Here is a 20001-nt window from a genome sequence, read left to right on the forward strand (position 1 = left end):
AACAAGAGGTGCAGCTACGATCTCCAGAAAGCCATTTCATGGGCAAAGTGGCAACTCCACACTAAACTTGAACCAATGAAGGATGCTCAACAGTTGTGGCAGAGCTTGAATGCTATCACCTCTTATAAAGTGAAATCAGGCAATATAGGTGACACTAGGGCTTCACTTCCTAATGCAGAATGCTTTCTATGCTCGCTTCGACCAAAACAAGAAAGAACCCTCATGGACTCATACAGCTCCCGTTGACCCTGTGATTTCAGTCTCTGGTGGCAACGTGAGAACACCCTTCAGGAGGGTGAACCCACGGGAAGCATCCAGCATAGATAGGGTATTTACCCAAGTACTAAAGACCTGTGCTGATCAACTGGCTGGAGAGTTCACCGATATCTTTAATCTCTTGCTTCAGCAGTCTGAGACACCCACCTGCTTCAAGCAGGCTTCAATTACACCAGCGCCCAAGAAGATCATGCTAACCTGCCTCAATGACTATCATCCAGTAGCATTTTGAATTGAATTGACTTTATTACTTGCATACTTAATATAAATGAGTAAAAATCTTTACATTACGTCTCTGTCTAAATGTGCAATGTGCAATATATAATTTATAATAAATAGTATGTACAACAGGCCAGTCAATATAACATAGAACTACAATTGTGTCAGCATGAATTAAGCAGTCTGATGGCCCTTACATCCACTGTGATGAAGTGTTGTGAGAGGTTGGTTTTGAAACACGTCAACTCCTGCCAGAGGAGTGACTTGGATCAGCTCCAATTTGCCTACCAGTATGACAAATCCATAGTAGATGTCATTTCATTAACTCTTCACTCAATCCTGGAACATCTGGACAGCAAAGACACGCACAACAGGATGCTTTTTATCAACTGCACCTCCACATTCAATACTATTATCCCTTCAAAAATAGTCAATAAACTTCCAGTACTAGGCCTCAATACGTCCTTCTACAATTGGATCTATTTCCTCACTTGCAGAGCCCAGTCAGTTCAGATTGGCAACAACATCTTCTCTGCAATCTCCATCAGCACGGGTGCACCACAAGGCTATGTGCTTAGCCCCCTGCTCTACTCACTTTACAATGACAACTGTGTGGCTAAGCACCTCCAATGCCATTTTTAAATTTGCTGATGACACCACTGTCGTAGGCCAAATCAAAGGTGGCGACAAATCAGCATATTGAAGGGAGATTGAAAATCTGCCTGAGTGGTGCCACAAAAACAACCTCTTACTTGACATCAGCAAGACCAAAGAGCTGATTACTGACTTCAGGAGGAGGAATCTGGATGACCCAGTCTTCACTGGAGTGTCAGAGGTAGAGAGAGAAAGCAACTTTAAATCCCTCAGTGTTTTCATTTCAGAGGACCTGGCCTGGGCCCAGCATGCAAGTGCAATTATGAAGAAAGAACAGCAGCACATCTACTTCCTTAGAAGTTTATGAAGATTTGGCATGACATCTAAAACTTTGGAAAACTTCTATAGATATGGTGTGGAGAGTATATTGACTTGTTGCATCACAGCCTGGTATGGAAACGCCAATGTCCATGAACGGAAAATCGTACAAAAAGTCATGGATATGCTCAAGTCCATCATGGGGAAAGCTCTCCCTAGCATTGAGCACATCTACATGGAGCGCTATCACAGAAAAGCAGCATTCATCATCAGGGATGCCCACCACCCAGGCCTTGCTTTCTTCTCACTGCTGCCATCAGGAAGAAGGTAGAGGAGTCCCAGGACTCACACTATTACGTTTAGGAACAGGTATTACTCCTCGACCATCAGGCTCTTGAACCAGTGAGGATAAAACCCTTGCCCCACCACTGAAATGTTCCTGCAATCTATGGACTCACTTTCAATGACTCTTCATCTCATGTTCTCAATATTTATTGCTTACTTATTTATTTATTATTTCCTTTTTTTTTCTTTTTTATTTGCATAGTTAGTTGCCTGTTGCACTTTGGTCGTTTGTCTGCCCTGTTGGGTGCTGCTTTTCATTAATTCTTGGAGTTACTGAGTATGCCCACAAGAAAACCACTCTCTCAGGTTGTACATGGTGAGATATATGAACTTTCAAAATTAATTTACTTTGAGATTCTGCAGATGTGAAAGAGGGAGCACCTTGCTGTTTTAGATCAAAGAACCTTCATCAGAAATGAGAAATAAAGTAAATAAATTACTTTACTAGGAGGGGGAGAGAGAGGGGGGAAAGAGAGGGGGGAGAGAGAGGAGGGAGAGAGAGGGGGAGAGACAATAAGTTTTTCTTTCCACATGCTACCTGTGTTGAATGATTTCAGCATTGTTAGTTTCAAGTTTGAGTCAAGAGATCTTAGTTGGGGCACCAAAATGCTTCATAGTTTGAATTCATTATCTTTTGGCCCTCAGGAAGGAACTGAAAGTGATTCAGTGTCTATGATATTGATCCCTACAAGGTGGATAGGAAAGAACTTATGAGAAAGAAAGGAAAACAAGAAACCTTAATATCTGTGCACACAGATTTAGTGATGAGACAATCTTTTCCACTCTCTGTGGCACTGGAAAAGCTGGATCAACTTGTATATGGCAGGCTGATATTTTTTTCATTATGGTTTCATCATCTGTGCTCACCTACAATGGAAGGCTGCAATTTTTAGGGTGTATCAGATAGTGCTAGATCCACAGAGTACCTCAAAAGGCTACGGTTGCATAGCGGTTAGCATAATGCTATTACAACACCAGCAACCTGGATTCAGTTCTATTGTAGTCTGTAAGGAGTTTGTACATTCTCCCCATGGCCACACGAGTTTCCTCCAGGTGCTTTAGCTTCCTCCCACATTAGAAAGTTAATTGGTCACAATTAATACTTACAATTAATTTATATACAGTGGATTCCGGTTAATTGGGCCATCAGTTAATCAGTGCAACCACTTACTTGGAATAACACTTAAAGAACAAAAACTGATTGAGAAAAATAGCTGGGATTCCCTTCATTTATTTGGGACACCATGCTGCTTAATTGGACCAGGAGACTGTTGCCAAACTGTTTCTTACTGGTGCAGTTGCACACATTTGTGGCCATTAGATACTATATCATGCTTAGAGTGATTCGTTTCTGAATAACATCAATTGCACGTGTTTGTGTTCAAAAAGGAGTGATTTTTTCTCACTGATAGATGGCAGGAATTAGCAGTTAGACAATTCAGAATCGTTTTGCTCACTGAGGTTTCAAGCATTCAGGCTTGGAGATGCCAGAAAATGCTGGAGTGAAAATGAAATGATTTTACTACTTCAACAAGTTAGGAACTATGATGAATTTGAAGGTATGTATCATCAATCAACTTCAATGTGACAATGAAAATGAAGATTTGGAGGATGCAATTGTCGAAAGCATTGCATGAAACCAGTCTGTTATCTACACTAGGTGTCTGCGCTGTTTTTGTTCATTTACAGTCAATCAAAAGAACACAGCAGCATACTCTGGATGAATTCCTCCTTTGATAACGATTGGGAACTTATACATTGTTATATAGCCTGTAGTAGTATTGGTAGTTCTAATTAGTTCTGCATTTCATTTAAAAACATAATTTGTTACTCAGTTAAATGGTAGTTTATCTTTTTTTAAAATACTTTTCTAACAATTTCTATGGAACTTCTGCTAATTCGGGAACCGCTTAATTGGACCAAAATGTACTGGTCCTAAACTGTCTTAATTGACTGGAATCCTCTGCACAATTGTCCCTATTTATAATGCATACATCCTTATTTTAATAGTTAGGTCTTCAATAATTCCCGTTTTCATTTAAGATATATTTCCGTTGCTCATAAATGTGTTTGACCAGATGTTAAAGATAAAAGGCCATCTGAAAGCACAACGTGTCAGAAAGCCATCAGGGTGGCCTCAGTGTGAACCATCTGAAGGCTGCTCGCAGTGCGATGCCTGCTCTGCCCAGCAGAACAATCAGAGTACCCGAGGAATCGTGTGGTTCTAAAAACTGCAGGGAGCTCGTGGAAACATGCAAAGAATGGGCAAAGCTATCAGGGACTTAGATAGTAGAAAATGATTTTCCCCATAAAAGAAGTGTCCAAAGCTCAAGGACATATGTTTCAGATAAGAGATGCAAGTTTTCCAGAGGATCAGAGGAGGATTTCTCCAGCTGGAAGATGGTTGGAACCTGGTACACACAGTCCAGAAGTCTGGTGAAAGTAGAAAATCTCATAACGTTTAAGTATCTGGATGAACATCTGAAGGATTATTTGAAATGCTGTTGACTAAACATTGGTAAATAGTATAGATACAGTAGGTATGTGATGTTCAGCATGGAGATGGTGGGCCAAAGATTTAGGCAGTTGGTCTACAAACCCCACATATTCTGCCATCAGCAAGAAAAATGTGTAAGTTTCAGATACAACAGGTTTGGAAGAATTTTGTAAAAGGCATAGTCCTATTATTGTACCATCACAGAAGGAACACAAATATACCTGGCTTGATTAAACAGGTGAGAGGTGAGACCAGGTTAGCGGGATGGTTGGTGGGTGGGAGAGGGGGACCAGGCAAGGTCCATCACCTGCCAGCTTGCACTCTTTCCCCTTCTCCCACTCCCCAGCTTATTATTCTGGTTTCTACCCTTCCTTTCCAGTCCTGATGAAGGTTCTCAGCCCAACACATCATCTGTTTATTCCCCTCCATAGACTTGCTGGGTTCCTTCAGAATTTGTGTGTGTTGCATAACATTTACAGCACCTGTAGAATCTCTCATGATTTTTAAGTGGAGTCTATATCGTAGACATTATCTTATGTAATTTTTTTTTTGTCTTTTCCTTTCAATACTCTAACCAAATCCTGAGGAAAGTGAAAATTATTACAGAACACTTTATCTGTCAAAGAAAGAAAACTATCACAAATTGCACACTGAAGATTATAAATGCTTGATATTTCCAAATTGGGCTTCAGCTTGAGAAATACATTCATATTCCAAATCATCAAACAGCTGTAATGGTACTATGTGGGGTAAACAAAATTAATAAAATACTCACTTAGAAAATTTATTTACTTCCCAGAATGACTCAGTGAAGTCAAATCAGTGAATGCAGGGGGATCTCACTGAAACCTACTGAATGTTGAAAGGACAGGATAAGGTGGCTGTGGAGAGGATGTTTCCTATGGTGGGGGTGTCCAGAACCAGAGGGCATAGCCTCAAAATTGAGGGACAACCCATTCAAACAGAGGTAAAGGAGGAATTTTTTTAGCCAGAGAGTAGTGAATCTGTGGAATGCTCTGCCTCAGACATCTGTGGAAGCCGAGACCATGAGTCTATTTAAAGCAAAAAATGATAGTTTCCAAAGATTATGGTGAGAAGGCAGGTGTGTGGGGTTGAGTGGAATCAGGAATCAGCCATGATGAAATGGCGGAGTGGACTCAACCGGCTAAATGCCTAATGCCAAATCTCCTATGTCTTATGCTCTTGTGGTCTAAATTACATTATAATGCACAGTAATAAACATTTATTTGCATTGTGATATTTCACTACTAAAGGAATATGACTTTTTAAATTCTTAATCAAAAATTATTTCCCATCAGTTAATTAAGCTTCAATTTCCCGAGACAACACTTCCACCAATTTGATAGTTTTAAAAATAACTTATGTATATGAACTTTATATTTATAGTGCAGTAAACAGTATGAAGATCACCTCAGCATGCAATTATGTTATGCTAAATATTTGCTCGAGGAAATGCCTTAGGAAAATATATTTCTGGTTAGTTAAATGTTTACCTTTTGGTTTTTCAGGTAAGGCATCCACATGCTTTGAACAAGTTCACGGCGATATCTCTTTGAGAAAGAGCCAGCATAAGAAATAAAAGCTGCCATTAAAAGGACATCTCCACAGAGAGTTTCTTCTTGTTCACGATACTGTGCAATAGACTGAGCCCAGCGCAAGTTCTCTGACTATCACATGAAATGAAAAGACAAAAATTTAACAGTAATGAATATCCATATAGCAAACTAGTACAGCTTTGCTAATTATACTTTGCCCCAAATAAAGCTGGTTTGTAAACACCTTCTAAATAAAAACTATTCCATCTCACTATGTAATATTTCAAATATAAGAACTGTAGTAACATTCATTAGAAAGCTGGTGTTTACTAAGTTTAAAACATGAGAAAATTTGCAGAAGCTGGAAATTCAAGGCAAAACACACAAAATACTGGAGAAAAAATAAAATATTAGTGCACTGCACTAAGTGGTTCTGTAAGTTCTTACCTCTAGTCCTCTCACTAATCTGTTAGCCAATTCAATCGTCTTATTGGTTCTGTTCACTTCATCCTGACAACGAATTTTCTCAAAAGTCGCTCTTTCAAAGGCTGCTGTTAACTCAGCCAAGCTTGCGTCTAATTCCTTAAAAATATAAAGTAGTTGCAGTTTAAAAAAATATCTTGAGCAATGTCAATGCACTAAATTCTTTTAGATTCGGCACCAACAATCTTCTCATTTTCTTCAACTGGGTGGGAAACAAATGACAGTAGTGAGAAATTATGTATCACAACATAAAAACAGATTTGATAAATAATTTTCTGAAAAAAAGTTTGGAATTGAAATGTTAAATCACCAAGTCAAAATAAATAGTGATGAGCGGTTCCAATTTATGTTGTCACAGCATCTGGCTGTTGATTCACATTCAATTCCTCCACAGCTTAAATTTAGTCGAAGACACATTACCATGCATAATTAAACATACCTTACAGATAACCAATATTACAAAGATATTTTATGTTTTAAAATATGCATTTCATAAAGATAATGGGATTAAAGTATTTTACTGTATTAAATGGTTTGCACAAAATAGGTATGTTATGTCTATGATCAATATTAAAATAGTTTTAAATTTGTAAAAGCATAAATACTTTTTAATCCATTATCATGCATACAGTGAGAATAAATGATGCATATTGCGATGTTTGCAGATAATTTCAAAATAGCTACGCTTTCTCTCTAAATCTCTTTGTATTTGAAGTGCTGCCCTTTTCAAAACAAGTGAAAGTTCAATCAAGTTTTGGTGCCATGATGATCAAACAGTGTCACATCACTATGGCAATGTCTGCCAGGGCCACAAGTGCAGATCAGCTTTAATTGTACTAGGCCTTATTGCTGGTGCATGTCAATCAGAACCTATGAATTGAAGAAAATTTGCTCTGTTCATTCTGTTAAATGATGTATCCAATTAAACCTGTTAGAATTCATGATCTTCAGTCAAGGTTAAATGAAAGTAGTTACTCCTGTCAGCTATGTGATTAAATGCTGCCTACAGCAGGCACATTTATGTGCGAAATTAAAATTTTGTCTAAAACATGAATCTTTATGCATGCCAGTTAATTATCTTTCAGTCCTTCTACACATTAAATGCCCAGTACATTTGTTCTTAATCATCAGGTGCAATTTAAAACACACTTCATATCCAGCATTTAACTAGATTCCTCCATTTTAATGTATTCGGTTATAGCTGAAAATGCTACCCTTTTCACAGGTTTGGCTGTTGCGACGTTATTACAGATTATCAACATTCAAGGGTATGGTAACGATCCACCCTACAAAACTAAAATGCTTGATTGCAGAGAAGTATTTAAAAGGAACGTTGTTTTATGCAACTTGGGTAATGATCCAATATCTATTATTCAGTGGCATTACACCTAACATTTTCGGTATCCATATTCAAGGTGCCATGAATATATACTGTATAAAATCTAGTGCCATCCTCAAATTTTCCAGCTTCAACATTTTTGTAAAACGCAAGTTGTATTCTTGTTAACTCTCAAAATTCTGCTCCTCAGTAGCTAAGCAGTCAATAAATTGTGACAGGGTTATAAAATTAGGAAATGGCATCAATAAAAATCTGGTTAAATATCTCAAAGAGCATCAGCGTTTAATGGGGCTACTAAATATTTGCTCTCCTTTCTGTGGTTCACACCTGACAGGAATGGAGAAACATTTTAAGAATGGATAATTCCATCAGTATTTCCCTGGTGCTCATTTACCCCTTACAATTTCCAAACACAGTTCTCCGAGTAAAGAGTTGCGTCTTTGCAAGATATCACCAATGCCAACTCACGACGATGGGTGCCAGTGGAAGACTGCGGAGACCAAGATCTCTGCCTGTCAGTTTCATCCTTGGTGTTGAGAATGAGGACTACCCATTTCCTGGATGTGACTGCAAAGCATTTTTTGAGGCATCCAGAAGGTGGTGCAATGACCTTCTTAACGCTATAGATACTGAGGAGAATTTTCTGCTAGATTGCGGGTCCTCTCCAAAGTAATAGCTGACGAAGGAATTAAATGCAGGTGGAGGCAGTGGAGGGGACTTCGAAACTTTTGAAATTTTACGGGCCACTGAAGTCCACTAAGTTAATGTCCACATGACAGAGGCCAACTGAAAGTATTTCAGTTTCACTTCCCCCGTCTCGATGGAGTACGGTTGAAGCTGGGCATGATTATTGGAATGCTGCTGGGTCAGATGAAATGGCCACTCTCCCACATCTGCTACTATGTTAACATGGATTAACCTTCCACTGTTTTATTCTGTCTATGTAAATTTCAGACATTTCAATTTGAAAAAACTCACTTCCTTTTTTCTATCTCTTTACTATTTCACCATTTGCAATTTTAATCTTTCCTTCATGCTTTTGCTAACTTGTGAAACCTTCTTTAATTTTTCATAACTTCAACATTTTGTTTGTGTCATCTTGGTCCATTTTGAAATTGGGAAGGTCCTCAGATGTTGGTGTTAAGAAAGAGTTGAAGAATTTAATAAAAAAAGAATCTTCTCTCCATACCAGGTGTAGATGCATTCCCAAATTATTAAACATATTAAACTTAACAGGCACAAGAAAATCTGCAGATGCTGGAAATCCAAGCAACATACACATAAAATGCTGGAAGAACTCAGCAGGCCAGGCAACATCGATGGAAAAGAATAAATGAACGTTTTGGGCTGAGAAAAGTCTAAGTCCCAAAATATCGACTGTTTACTCTGTTCTCTAGATGCTGCCTGGCCTGCTGAGTTCCCTCAGCATTTTGTGTGTGTGGCTTAAATTTAACAGACCTATTTTTTAAGGAACAGTGAGAGACAATATATTAATATTATAATTTTGTTAAAAGTCCAGGGCAATTTTTGCAACATACACTTTGCAAAACAGATTTCTTAGTTCAAGTGTTTTGCAATACCAAATTTAAATGGTCAGTCAGGCAAAGCTCACATGGTAGTAAGAGTAATCACAGTCACAATGCATCGTGACTGCTGTACTTCTATATCCTAGCCTTGTACATTCAATTCTCCGTGTGCCAATCTATCCATGATTGAGAAATTATAAGGCTATAGTTGACTGGAAAAAAAAATGAACCAAATCATCACAGAACCCTTTTGTGCACTTATACAAGGGTTTATAAAGCATCCTTAAAGAGCAAGCTGACCACTATCGCTTGCATGCAATTCAAAAGGGTGAGGGAAGAGACAAAAATGAATTTAAGAAGGTTGAAAAGAAAGTTGTTTTAATAAGGTACTTTAATACTAGTTCAGGCTTAACTTAGCATCCTTTTGTGACTTCTATTTGTCATTTCAGATCACAAAAATCTTTGGCTGCAACATATAAAGATTTGCAGTAGATGGCTTATGGAAATTGTCATTATCTCACTCCATAATTATTAGAATCACTGAATTTAATTTTGATAGATTTTTAATTATTGAGAAAATACAACTATTGATTTATTAAATGATTGTGTAATTTCATTCAGTGCATTTCATGATATCTAATAATACAAATTTAAATTAAAATTTACTATTGCTAATACAGTTTGCCCTTTATTTTATTAAGATGGCTTCAGGCTGCAGCTTTTTGAAGCATCTACAATATTTTAAATAAAATGTTCATGTTAAATACATTTGCAGATAAGCAATATGCACTGTAGAATAAATGGTCATAAAGAATATTATACAAAATTGAACATGCTTCCAGCAAATATATATTTAATATCTGTGTTAAATTCAGAAACAATTTTAACATAGGATTGGTTTAACATGGGATTGATTGGCTACTCTCACATTTTGGGGATTTATCAAGGGCAAATTCAGTAGATTTTGTAATTGGTTTATGGTTTACCGTCAGCAATGTCAAAATCGCTACTTTAGAATGGCTTGGAAATTAAATTAACCCTGGCCTTGTGTCACTGATGGCATTTATCAGTTTTCAAGGAACATGAGAATAAAGGAACAAACATTATCAAAGCCATTTAACATTTGTTAGTTTGATGAATTTGCCTCATTATAGCAATTGTTCTAACAAATTTACACTTGGATTATAATCAATTGCATCATGTACAATCCTGTTAGAAATTAGTTGTTAATGAATCGTAGAAGTTACAACTAATGAGTTCTCTTTGATAAAAACGAAATATTTTACAGGTGAAGGACTTTTCGTACTTACGGTGAGCTTTTTCCTGATGATCTGAAGTTTCTCTGCTGCAGCAGCTAAGTCAGAATTGGCTTGCACAAGGGCTTTACATTTGAATTCTACTTCACGGTGAACCTATTAATATACAGATAAGACTGACATTAAAGTTACAGCAGAGGTTATGTTCAGAATAATTGAAATTTGCAATATTAAAACTAATGTGTCATCAGCTCTGTGTACTGTTTATATACAGCAACTCTTGTTTTCCTGATCTCTTTGCTCTACCCACTGTACAGTGTGGTCCTATTTTATTCAAGCATAAAGCATTCCAGTATACAGATAACATTCCGGATACTCTCAATATTGATTCTTTATTAAGCTTGACAATTAACTATTTCTCGCCCTCCATGGTTCCTGTATGCTTTATTTGAAATGTAATTCATCTTCACCTGGATGAAAAGCCATAATTCCATTTTGGGAACATCGCTCTCCCTGGTTAGCAACCTATGCTGGTACATTGATGCCACTTTGTGGTTACCATACAAAAACTATGAGCATTTTAATATATTCACACAAATACATACAATCATATTGTTGTGAGTTAACATTCAAATAAAAGTGGATCCCTGATTCAAGGAGTTGCCAACATAGACATCATTATTAAATTACAGTATACATTAGGAAATTAAAATGGTTAAGAGCACTGCAGGGTCCATGGGAACTGCATGTTAATAATTAATCTTTTTGCCCCCAGCTGTGTTTTTAAAAATGTGCATATATCAAGAAATTATGGTACATGGTTGATCAAATATTGAGTGTCTTGAAATGCTATCCAGGCTTCTAAAGGAACACACAAACTGCAAGCAAATATTAAACTAGGTTAATACTTACATATATCTTTTGAAAATGACACCGTGACAGGCATGCAGATAGAGAAAAGGTAACGGAAAATGTTGAAAATGCATCACAACAAACAATGAAAAATTATTCTGTGTAAAAAACATTAATTACACCAAGAAAAGATGAATTAGCCACTCATCATTAATGAGAACGTACATTTTGTGTAGGTTTAAAGTCCATGTATGATAGATGTGCTATTACTGGCAAAATACATCATGATAACACTCAAGTCAGCACTGAAAATGTTCACTTGACATATGTTCTCTTGCAAAGCATTCAATCATGCCAAAACAAGCACTTTTGATTGGTTAAAAATATTGCTGTAATGCACCTGTGGACAGGAAGTGAAAATGTTTACAAATGACTACAGCTCATTATTTTATTTCTGTACTTTGAGATTCATTGGCAACTAGCTTAATTAAGACTGTCAAAGGGAAAAATGTGAGACAAAAATTGTCCTGCTAACAGTATTATAAAATTACTTGCAAATGCCTAGAAGCAAGTTTTGATGACTTGCATTGTTTAACTTGACATCTGCACTGATTCCAAAATTGCATAGCTTGGTGTTTGATCAGGTAGCAAGCGACACTTGCCACACAGTTGCTTCAGAGTAAAATGGACTGTTCAAGGTGATAGATACTCAGTATCGGGACCAAAACATGTCTTTGTCATCCTATCCATCTTACATTCATTATATCTACAAACTTTTTCATTTAACTTTAGTTAGCAATCATTAAAAACTAATAAAAATAACTGATTTCCAACATCCACAACAGGTACTCTCACAGCTTTTGAATTCTTTTCCACCAGTATTTTCTTCAATGAATTGTTCCTCAGTTTAATTTACCTGCCTTTAATCTATACCAGAGATCTTGTGTGATAGACTTCTGGATAACGAAATGTTACCCTTGCATAATTCACAAAATTACCCAAAAATCTGAAACATGAAATACAGTTTGCTCTCACAGAAACTATGTGGGGGGGGGGGGGAGGTGAATATGTCAGCACAAAAATAACTTACTTTTTCACCTGTGTTTGTCAATGTGCATGGAGATTAATTGGCTTCAGGTTAAGGAAAATGGTTACCTGACCTACTTTCAAGGAACTCAACCCGTAACATGGTGGTTGCCTGCATCCTTACCATTAGCCAAAAATAAAATGCAGATGGAACCAGGTAGGGTGAGGGGTGAGAAAAGGTGGAGATGGAAGTGTTGGAAGCAGGAATACAAAGGTTAGCAAATGCTGACGAAAAGTGATCATGGGAAGCATTATGAGAGAGATGAAATGTAGATGGAACCAGATGGAAAGAGGGTCAAAAATATAAAGACCAGGGGTAGATCAGAAGGATGGTGGTGGGACACACAGAGGAGGTCAAGATTCAAAGAAATGGGAAAAGTCGACTTACCTAACATTGGGTTTTGATTACCCAATCAAAAAAGGAGACATTGCTCTTCTAATTGTGAGCTGCCTCATCCTGACAGTGAAGATCAAGGACAAACAGGTAGGTGCGGGAATGGGAAGGGAAGTTCAAATGATGTGAGGCTCATGATGGATACTGCAGGTGCTCTGCATTTGGTCTCACTTTGGCAAAGGAGAGCTCACGGGGAACTCTGGATGGAGTAGGCGAGGTTGGAGGAGGTGCACATGAAACATTGCCTCAGCTGTAAGAACTGGTTTGGTGCCTTGATGGTAGTAAAGAAGAGTGAGTGGAAAGAGATGAGAGGACGAGGTAAGGATGAGTGGACCAGGGACTCATGGAGAAGTGGTCCTGGCAGAATGCAGAATAAGATGTGGCTAGCAGAGGGATTTTGTTGCAGTTGACAGGAAGGAAACTCTCCCAGCCCATATAAAGTCTTAAAACCCTCAGTTTTTTTCTGCAAACTAAGACCCAACCAGTTCACTTCCGCCAGCACTCTCTTCTGCCTGGCTGAATGGTTTTTGCTCCTTTTGACTCACTTCACTTCCTACAAATCCAAGGCCTAGCCATGGATGTTCATATGGGCCATTGCTGTGGCAGTTTTGTCAATGACTACCCCAGCAGTCCTTGTTCTAAATCTACTCTGACAATCCTCCCCAACTCTTCCACTGATATTGTTTCCTTCACTCATGCAGAACTCGTCAATTTTATCACCTATACTATTGGTTACTAGCCCTCTCTCAAACCCACTAACATATTTCTGATAGTTCTCTTCCTCTTCAGGATCTCTCTGTCTCCATTTCTGGAAAAAAACATCTGCTGATATTTACTGTAAGCTCACTGATTCACATGTATCTAACAAGGATGCCATCTCCTTTTCTCAGTTTCTCCTTTCTAGATGTTGTCCTTTTTCATGAAACTGGTTTCCCTTCTTCCAGTGGTTGATAGAAACCATATCATTCAGGGACTCTGGATCAGCCAGTCACACTTATACTCTTTATGTTTACCCTGAATTTCCTCCTCCAATACCTCCCATTGATCTGAAACCGATATAACTTTCAAAAGCTGTTTCCAAACCACTTTTTCGGAACTATTTGGCTATATTCCAGTTTAAAATGTTAGCTAGCTCTTATTTTTCCTTTTCCATAACTATTTTACTTAATTATGATTACCACCACAGATTGTTCTCCCATTAATAATCCTTTCACCTGCCCAACTTCATTCACAAGATCCAAATCCAGAGTTGTTCACCATTTGTCCCTCTCTTGCTGGGCTACATGCCAACTAAATAAAATTGTTCTGGAAGCAATTTAAAATGAGCCTTTTATGGCAAATGCATCTCATTTAATATTCAGGTAATTGAAATCTTCCACCATTTCTGCCTTAGTGTTTTTGCATATTCCAGAAATTTGCTCTTCTGTTGCCCTAGGGAGTTGTAGGGAGTTCTACAATACGATCTCAACTATCTGATTGTCCTTTTGTTTTCAAACTCATATCACCACATTTGATGTTTACATTATCCTTTCCTAGAGCTGGGATTGTTTTCGCTTAAACTGATATTGCAGTTCCCTACTCTCCTTTTCTCCACATCTGGGAATATTAAGCTGCTCTAATTAAAGACAGGGCAACATGTAGAATGCAATAGAGCCAGCTTGTGAAACGCAGAGACCTACAGGGGAGGTATCATTTGGGTATAAAGATGTGCAGTACAACCTCAGCATGGTGAACACCCTCCACGTGGTGAACAGTTGAGGACTTAAGTTAGGGGAAAGGGAATGAAGCTGAAAGCCTCCAGAGACGCAGAGCAAAGGTATCATCTCACAAAGTAAACATTTCAAAATAATTATGTATAACTGATATCATGCTAATCTGCAGGGATCATCTAATAACCCACATATTTACTCAATATCTGCGTTCCATGTTGTTTTGTTTGTCCTGGTGTTAGCCCAAAGGCTGCAAGTTGGAGATAGTTACTGACTTGCAGAACAGAAAACTACAGATGGCCTTGGAAATTGTGGCTGAACATCCTGAGCATGGAATGTATCTCTGGATAGCGCCAACATGCCAGATCCATTGATGGATGATAACAAGGTAGTAGCGGAACAGAGTGGGCAAGGAGGAGGTTTTTTGTCGGACCAGTCTTTCTCTTGTATATTTCACTGTCCACACAAGACTGCTTCTGTGGACTGTCTCACTGAGGTCTGCCATCGTAGTGCAAGTGAGATCTTATTCTTTCAGGGATGGACAAATGTTTTTTTGCTCTTGGCCTTTGTGTTAGTGTCTCCAAAAGAGCAGATTCAACCTCCAAGCTATTCTCTAATATATACATAGATGACACACAAGGTGGATCCCAGTTAATTAGGCCATCAATTAATCAGGGCAGACATTTATTTAGGACAACTCTTAAATTAAAAAAACTAATAGAGAAAATAGTGAGATTGCCTTCATTTAGTTGGGACACTATACCGCTTAATTGGAACAGGAGGTTGTTGCCAAATAGTTTCTAACTAGCTTCAGATAATTGTGCAGCTATAGGACACTAACACCCCACTTGGAGAGAACAGCTTTTAAATAGCATCAGCTGCGAGCACATGTACAAACAACCATGATTTTTGTCACTGACAGTTGTTGAGAAGTAGGCAGTAAGACAATACAGAACTGTTTTACTCCTGCATCTTCAAGGAATCAGGCTGGGAGATGCCAGGAATGGCTAGGAGTAAAAATGAAATGATTTCACTACTTCAACAAGTTCGGGGCTATAGAGGATTTGAAGGTATCAACAATCATCTTCAATTTACAATGAAAATGAGTATTTGTAGGATGTACAATAATTGTCAAAAGCATAGCATGAAGGCAGTCCATTACCTGCACTAGGCATCTGCAATGATTTTGTTCATTTACAGCGTACACTGGATGAATTCCCCCATTGATAATAATTAAGAATTAATACACTTTTATAGTACCATAGTAGTATTCATAGTGTTCTAATTGGTCCTATATTTCATTTAAATAATAATTTGTTACTCAGTTAAATAGTAATTTGTTTTTATTATACCTTTTTAACTATTTACATCAAAGTCCAGCTAATTGGGATAGCTGCTTAATTGGGCCAAAATGTATTGGTCCCAATGCATCCCAAATAACTGGAAGAGTGAGTGTGTGTGTGTGTGTGTGTGTGTGTGTGTGTGTGTGTGTGTGTGTGTGTGTGTGTGTGTGTCTGTGTGTGTCTGTGTGTGTGTGTGTGTGTGTGTGTGTGTGTGTGTGTGTGTGTGTGTGTGTGTGTGTGTTCTGCAATAAGCAATGTACTGTATACTGTAATTTGGTAATGACTACTGCTGACATCTTGTTCTTCATGAAAAGTTGCAAAGTTGGGTAACTAAATGTAGCAAACACAAAACGTAAATTTTGTGCTGCAGGTAGTTAAATTAAGTGGAAAAATAAATCTTGCATATTTACATCATAACTTACTGAGCAAAGCAATGCACACAAAATACTGGAGGAACACAGCAGGTCAGGCAGCATCTATGGAATTCAGTCAACATTGAATAAAGTATGTGTGGACTAACAGGGAGGTGCAATTCAAGAAAGTGGATTCAGTATGAAGATTCATGATCTTTGATGGTTTTAACACACCATCAGTCACAATTTTCACAATATTTTCGCAACAATGCCCAGTCCTGTCTTCTCCGTAGGGGTTACATCATACAATGTGTACATACCCCTTAGTTTCACACACTCTAATTATTGGCATTTTTACCTTTCTAATGAAAGTTGCACAACTTCCATCCCCTAAATCAGTGTGCAGCCTTTGATACACAGCATACAGATGTCGAAAATCTAAAACTTCATTATGGATTCCTGAAGAACACGCCTCATGTCTTGTCAAGCAGAATATGTTTAAAGGTTCAAAGGCTAAATTTAATGTCAGAGAAACGTGTACAATATACATCCTGAAATGTTTTTGCTTTGCAAACATCCACAAAAACAGAGAAGTGCTCCAAAGAATGAATGAGAGTTAAACGTGAGAACCCCAAAGTCCTTCCCCCACTCCCCCCTCCCACACAAGTGGCAGCAAGCAACAATCTCCCCTCCTCCCACCAGCAAAAAAAATCAAGCATCAGCACCCACCACCGAGCACAAGCGTGAGCAAAGCGATGGCAAAACCACAGACTTGCAGTTACCCCAAACACTTCGCATTTAATCTGGCATTCGACAAACCACAGGTTCTATCCATCCCTAATTAGGGAGAGGGAGGTGTCCCCCATTTTCACAGTGAGTGGGGAGACATAACAACAACCCGCTGGTTTACAATGTTAAAAGTCCATTTTGTCACATTTTCAAGCTCTGCGCCTGAAGATCGCAAAGATCTTGGGTCTTCAGGCCCACAGCAAAAGATTTTCCGGAACCCCCACCCCACCCACCGATGACATATGAGTGTCCTGCCGTGACACTGACACTTGATCCACCCGTGTCCACAGCCCCAAGATCTTAGGCTTCCAAATACGAGTAGGACTCTCAGGCCGAACCCTTGGCATACATGTTCTGTCTATTTCTATTCTAAGCCTTCTTCCAATGAACTTAACGTCAACACATCCATCCAAATCCATTTATTTTGACTTTTGTCAATAATCACATCAAAGGTCCCTCGAGATTTAATAGCTAACAAGAAACAAATGGCAACATACCTGTCAAAGCAACATCCATGGGCACTTCTCTATCTACTTCATTAGCGATCTCATTTAAAGGTCAACCAGATTGGTTAGACTAGACTCAATAAGTTCTAGTTGATTTGCCCTTTGCCCTTCAGTTCATTCTTGTTATTTACTTCCCTATGATACAGTGCATCACACCCTAGGATTGGCTTTAAAAAGTCAAGCATGAGCTGCAATTTTCACTCCTTTTCAATACTGGAATGATTACCATATTTTCAGTTGAAACCATTCTAAAGCCTAAAGATTTTTGATAAATTGTAACTATTGTAAATGCCACTTCACCAACTACACTTTTTAATGTCCTACAATGGAAACCATATCTTAATTGGTATTGCTTTCTCCAATTGTGTAAACATGTGGGGGGAAAATCCTTGCTGGTTGGAGACAACGATTGTTGAAGCTTCTCTAAGTGTCAGACCTCCACACATGCATCGCCATGGACTTATGACTAACAAAGAGTCTATGTGGAGTCCACCAACAAAGTTGGGAACGTTGTCATTCAGATCACACCTGGGAAGGGATCAGAGAACGCAGTGATTTCAGCTGAAGAGTTTTTCAATGATTTTATTGAAGGGCTTCTGAAGTACCTGGTGTCAAAGTATCAGAATGTATGCAGCATATTTGTGTGGACTTCAAGTCAGGAAACTGTACAAAATGATTATTCTAAACAGTCTTACCTTGACAGTTTTAATTAATATCTTTAATCACCTAAGGCTTTACAATGCTTTAAAAAAATCATCAACCTGAAACATTTAATTCGCTGTCATCTTCATAGACGTTGCTTGACCTGCTGGAAACTTCCAGCATTCCGTGCTTTAATCTGAGATTTCCAGTATACGCAGTAATTTTCTTTTAGACTACTGTTTAATATACCATCACTTCTCTTTCAGAAGCATCTTGAAAATAGTTTTATCTGGTCTTTGGCACAACTTCCAATTTTCTATTTTATCTTGTTAAACTTCAGTGCTTTCTGATTCTTTAAAATCTTCCACAGATTAATTATGACATTTTCACAGTGGAGAATATTCATTCTAAATGCATACTCATGCAGACAATGTGCCAATTTAAAGTACTCTCCTTCCCCAAAACTCCATTGTGTCTCAGACCAAAAATCCTGACTGACTAAATAAAAAGAGATGCTGTTATTTTTCCACTTGAGGTTTCAGAATCCCTCCACAGCATACAGAATAGTCTACAAAATATTCTGAAAATAAATAAATATTCTGAAAACAAAATAAATGTTGAATAATGTTTCATTGCCATTTCATAAAATCTTGGTCATCAGAACTGGCGAGGGAGGGAGAAAGGAGTTAAGGAAGGAGATCACTCATTTCACACTTCTGCAGAATCTACCACAATTTGTTTGTATGCTTCAACTCCAAAAGTTAAAAGAAGAATGAAAAACTAAGATTTGAATGGCAACTGAAAATAAGTAAAACTATTAAAAAAATTAGGATGCTTACCTCATGGAATTTAACAATATTTATAACCCAAGCACAGAGTCCAGCGGCAACTGATGACTTTGTCCGCACAAACTCAGGATTGAATTCAGGATCCTTAAGGAACTCTTCTTTTATAGTTTTGATAGTGGCTTCTGGGATATGCTCCTTATCGAAGTTAACAATAGCTTGAAGAAATTCATCTACCTGGGAAAAAATGAAAACTGATTCAGGCGAAGCCGTCATAACTACTTACTCTATCCTTTGCCCCTGAGAAACATGTACAAAGAGAAATAAGTGAACATTAATGTAAAATATATTAGCTTGAAGGGTTCGAGAGGCTGCCCTCCTTTTGGCATATTTGTTAACTGCCACGCAGTTAGGCTCACATTAAACAAGTCAGGATTACAGTGGCATCTGTAAGTGCAAAGAGCTCATTAAAAAAATGCAGAATTAGTCAAATCTGATATTTGTGTTCAGAGCACATCATTGTAAAATCATATCCTACATCCTTGTGGTGAAAGACCAGATTTTACACAGTCTATATTCCTATTGAGAAATTTAAAACCTATTTGGATATTTTATTTAGATAAGCAAAACTCTTCTCATCATGCTCTACAGACCTTTTGTGTTTAAAAAGAAATGGCCATCTCATGAATGAAACTTGTTGTAAGTGCATCAAGCCTGAACAGCAAGGGCTCTTTTGTCATTGGGTTCAGTGCAATCTATGGTGAAGTGCGTGCCTGGATTATGACTTAGCTTTCGATTGCAATTCCAACTCTTGAGATATCTGCAGCACAACTGTCGTTTCAGTTTACTAGACAAAACCAATAAATCTTCCCTACTGAAATTTCTATTTTGAATTTATGATGTCTGTTTTTGTTTTGGCTTCTTGTAATTGTGGGGACATGAAACAAAGTCATGCTGTGCATTTCATTTTTTCAGGGCTTTAGTACTGATGTTTACCCTGCCTAATAAGGTTGGATCAAAAATAATTATTGTTAATGATAGGAATGAGTAATTACAGTAAAAAGTGATTGCAGATGTGTTTCAAAACCTTGCTCTGGGATAAGCATACAGAACTACATTGTTAGATAGAAATG

The 20001-nt window shown here is 37.9% G+C and overlaps 1 protein-coding gene across 1 annotated transcript in view; it reads right to left on the reverse strand.

The window, feature by feature from the left end:
- Nucleotides 1-20001, reverse strand: part of dnah9l (dynein, axonemal, heavy polypeptide 9 like) — a 271859-nt gene that overhangs the window by 58999 nt on the left and 192859 nt on the right. Inside the window, 4 exon segments of the mRNA XM_059966255.1 lie at nt 5764-5937; nt 6253-6387; nt 10464-10565; nt 18923-19105. Coding sequence (XP_059822238.1) covers nt 5764-5937; nt 6253-6387; nt 10464-10565; nt 18923-19105 — 594 coding nt within the window.

Source organism: Hypanus sabinus, chromosome 4, assembly GCF_030144855.1.
Source record: "Hypanus sabinus isolate sHypSab1 chromosome 4, sHypSab1.hap1, whole genome shotgun sequence".
Lineage (NCBI taxonomy): Eukaryota > Metazoa > Chordata > Chondrichthyes > Myliobatiformes > Dasyatidae > Hypanus > Hypanus sabinus.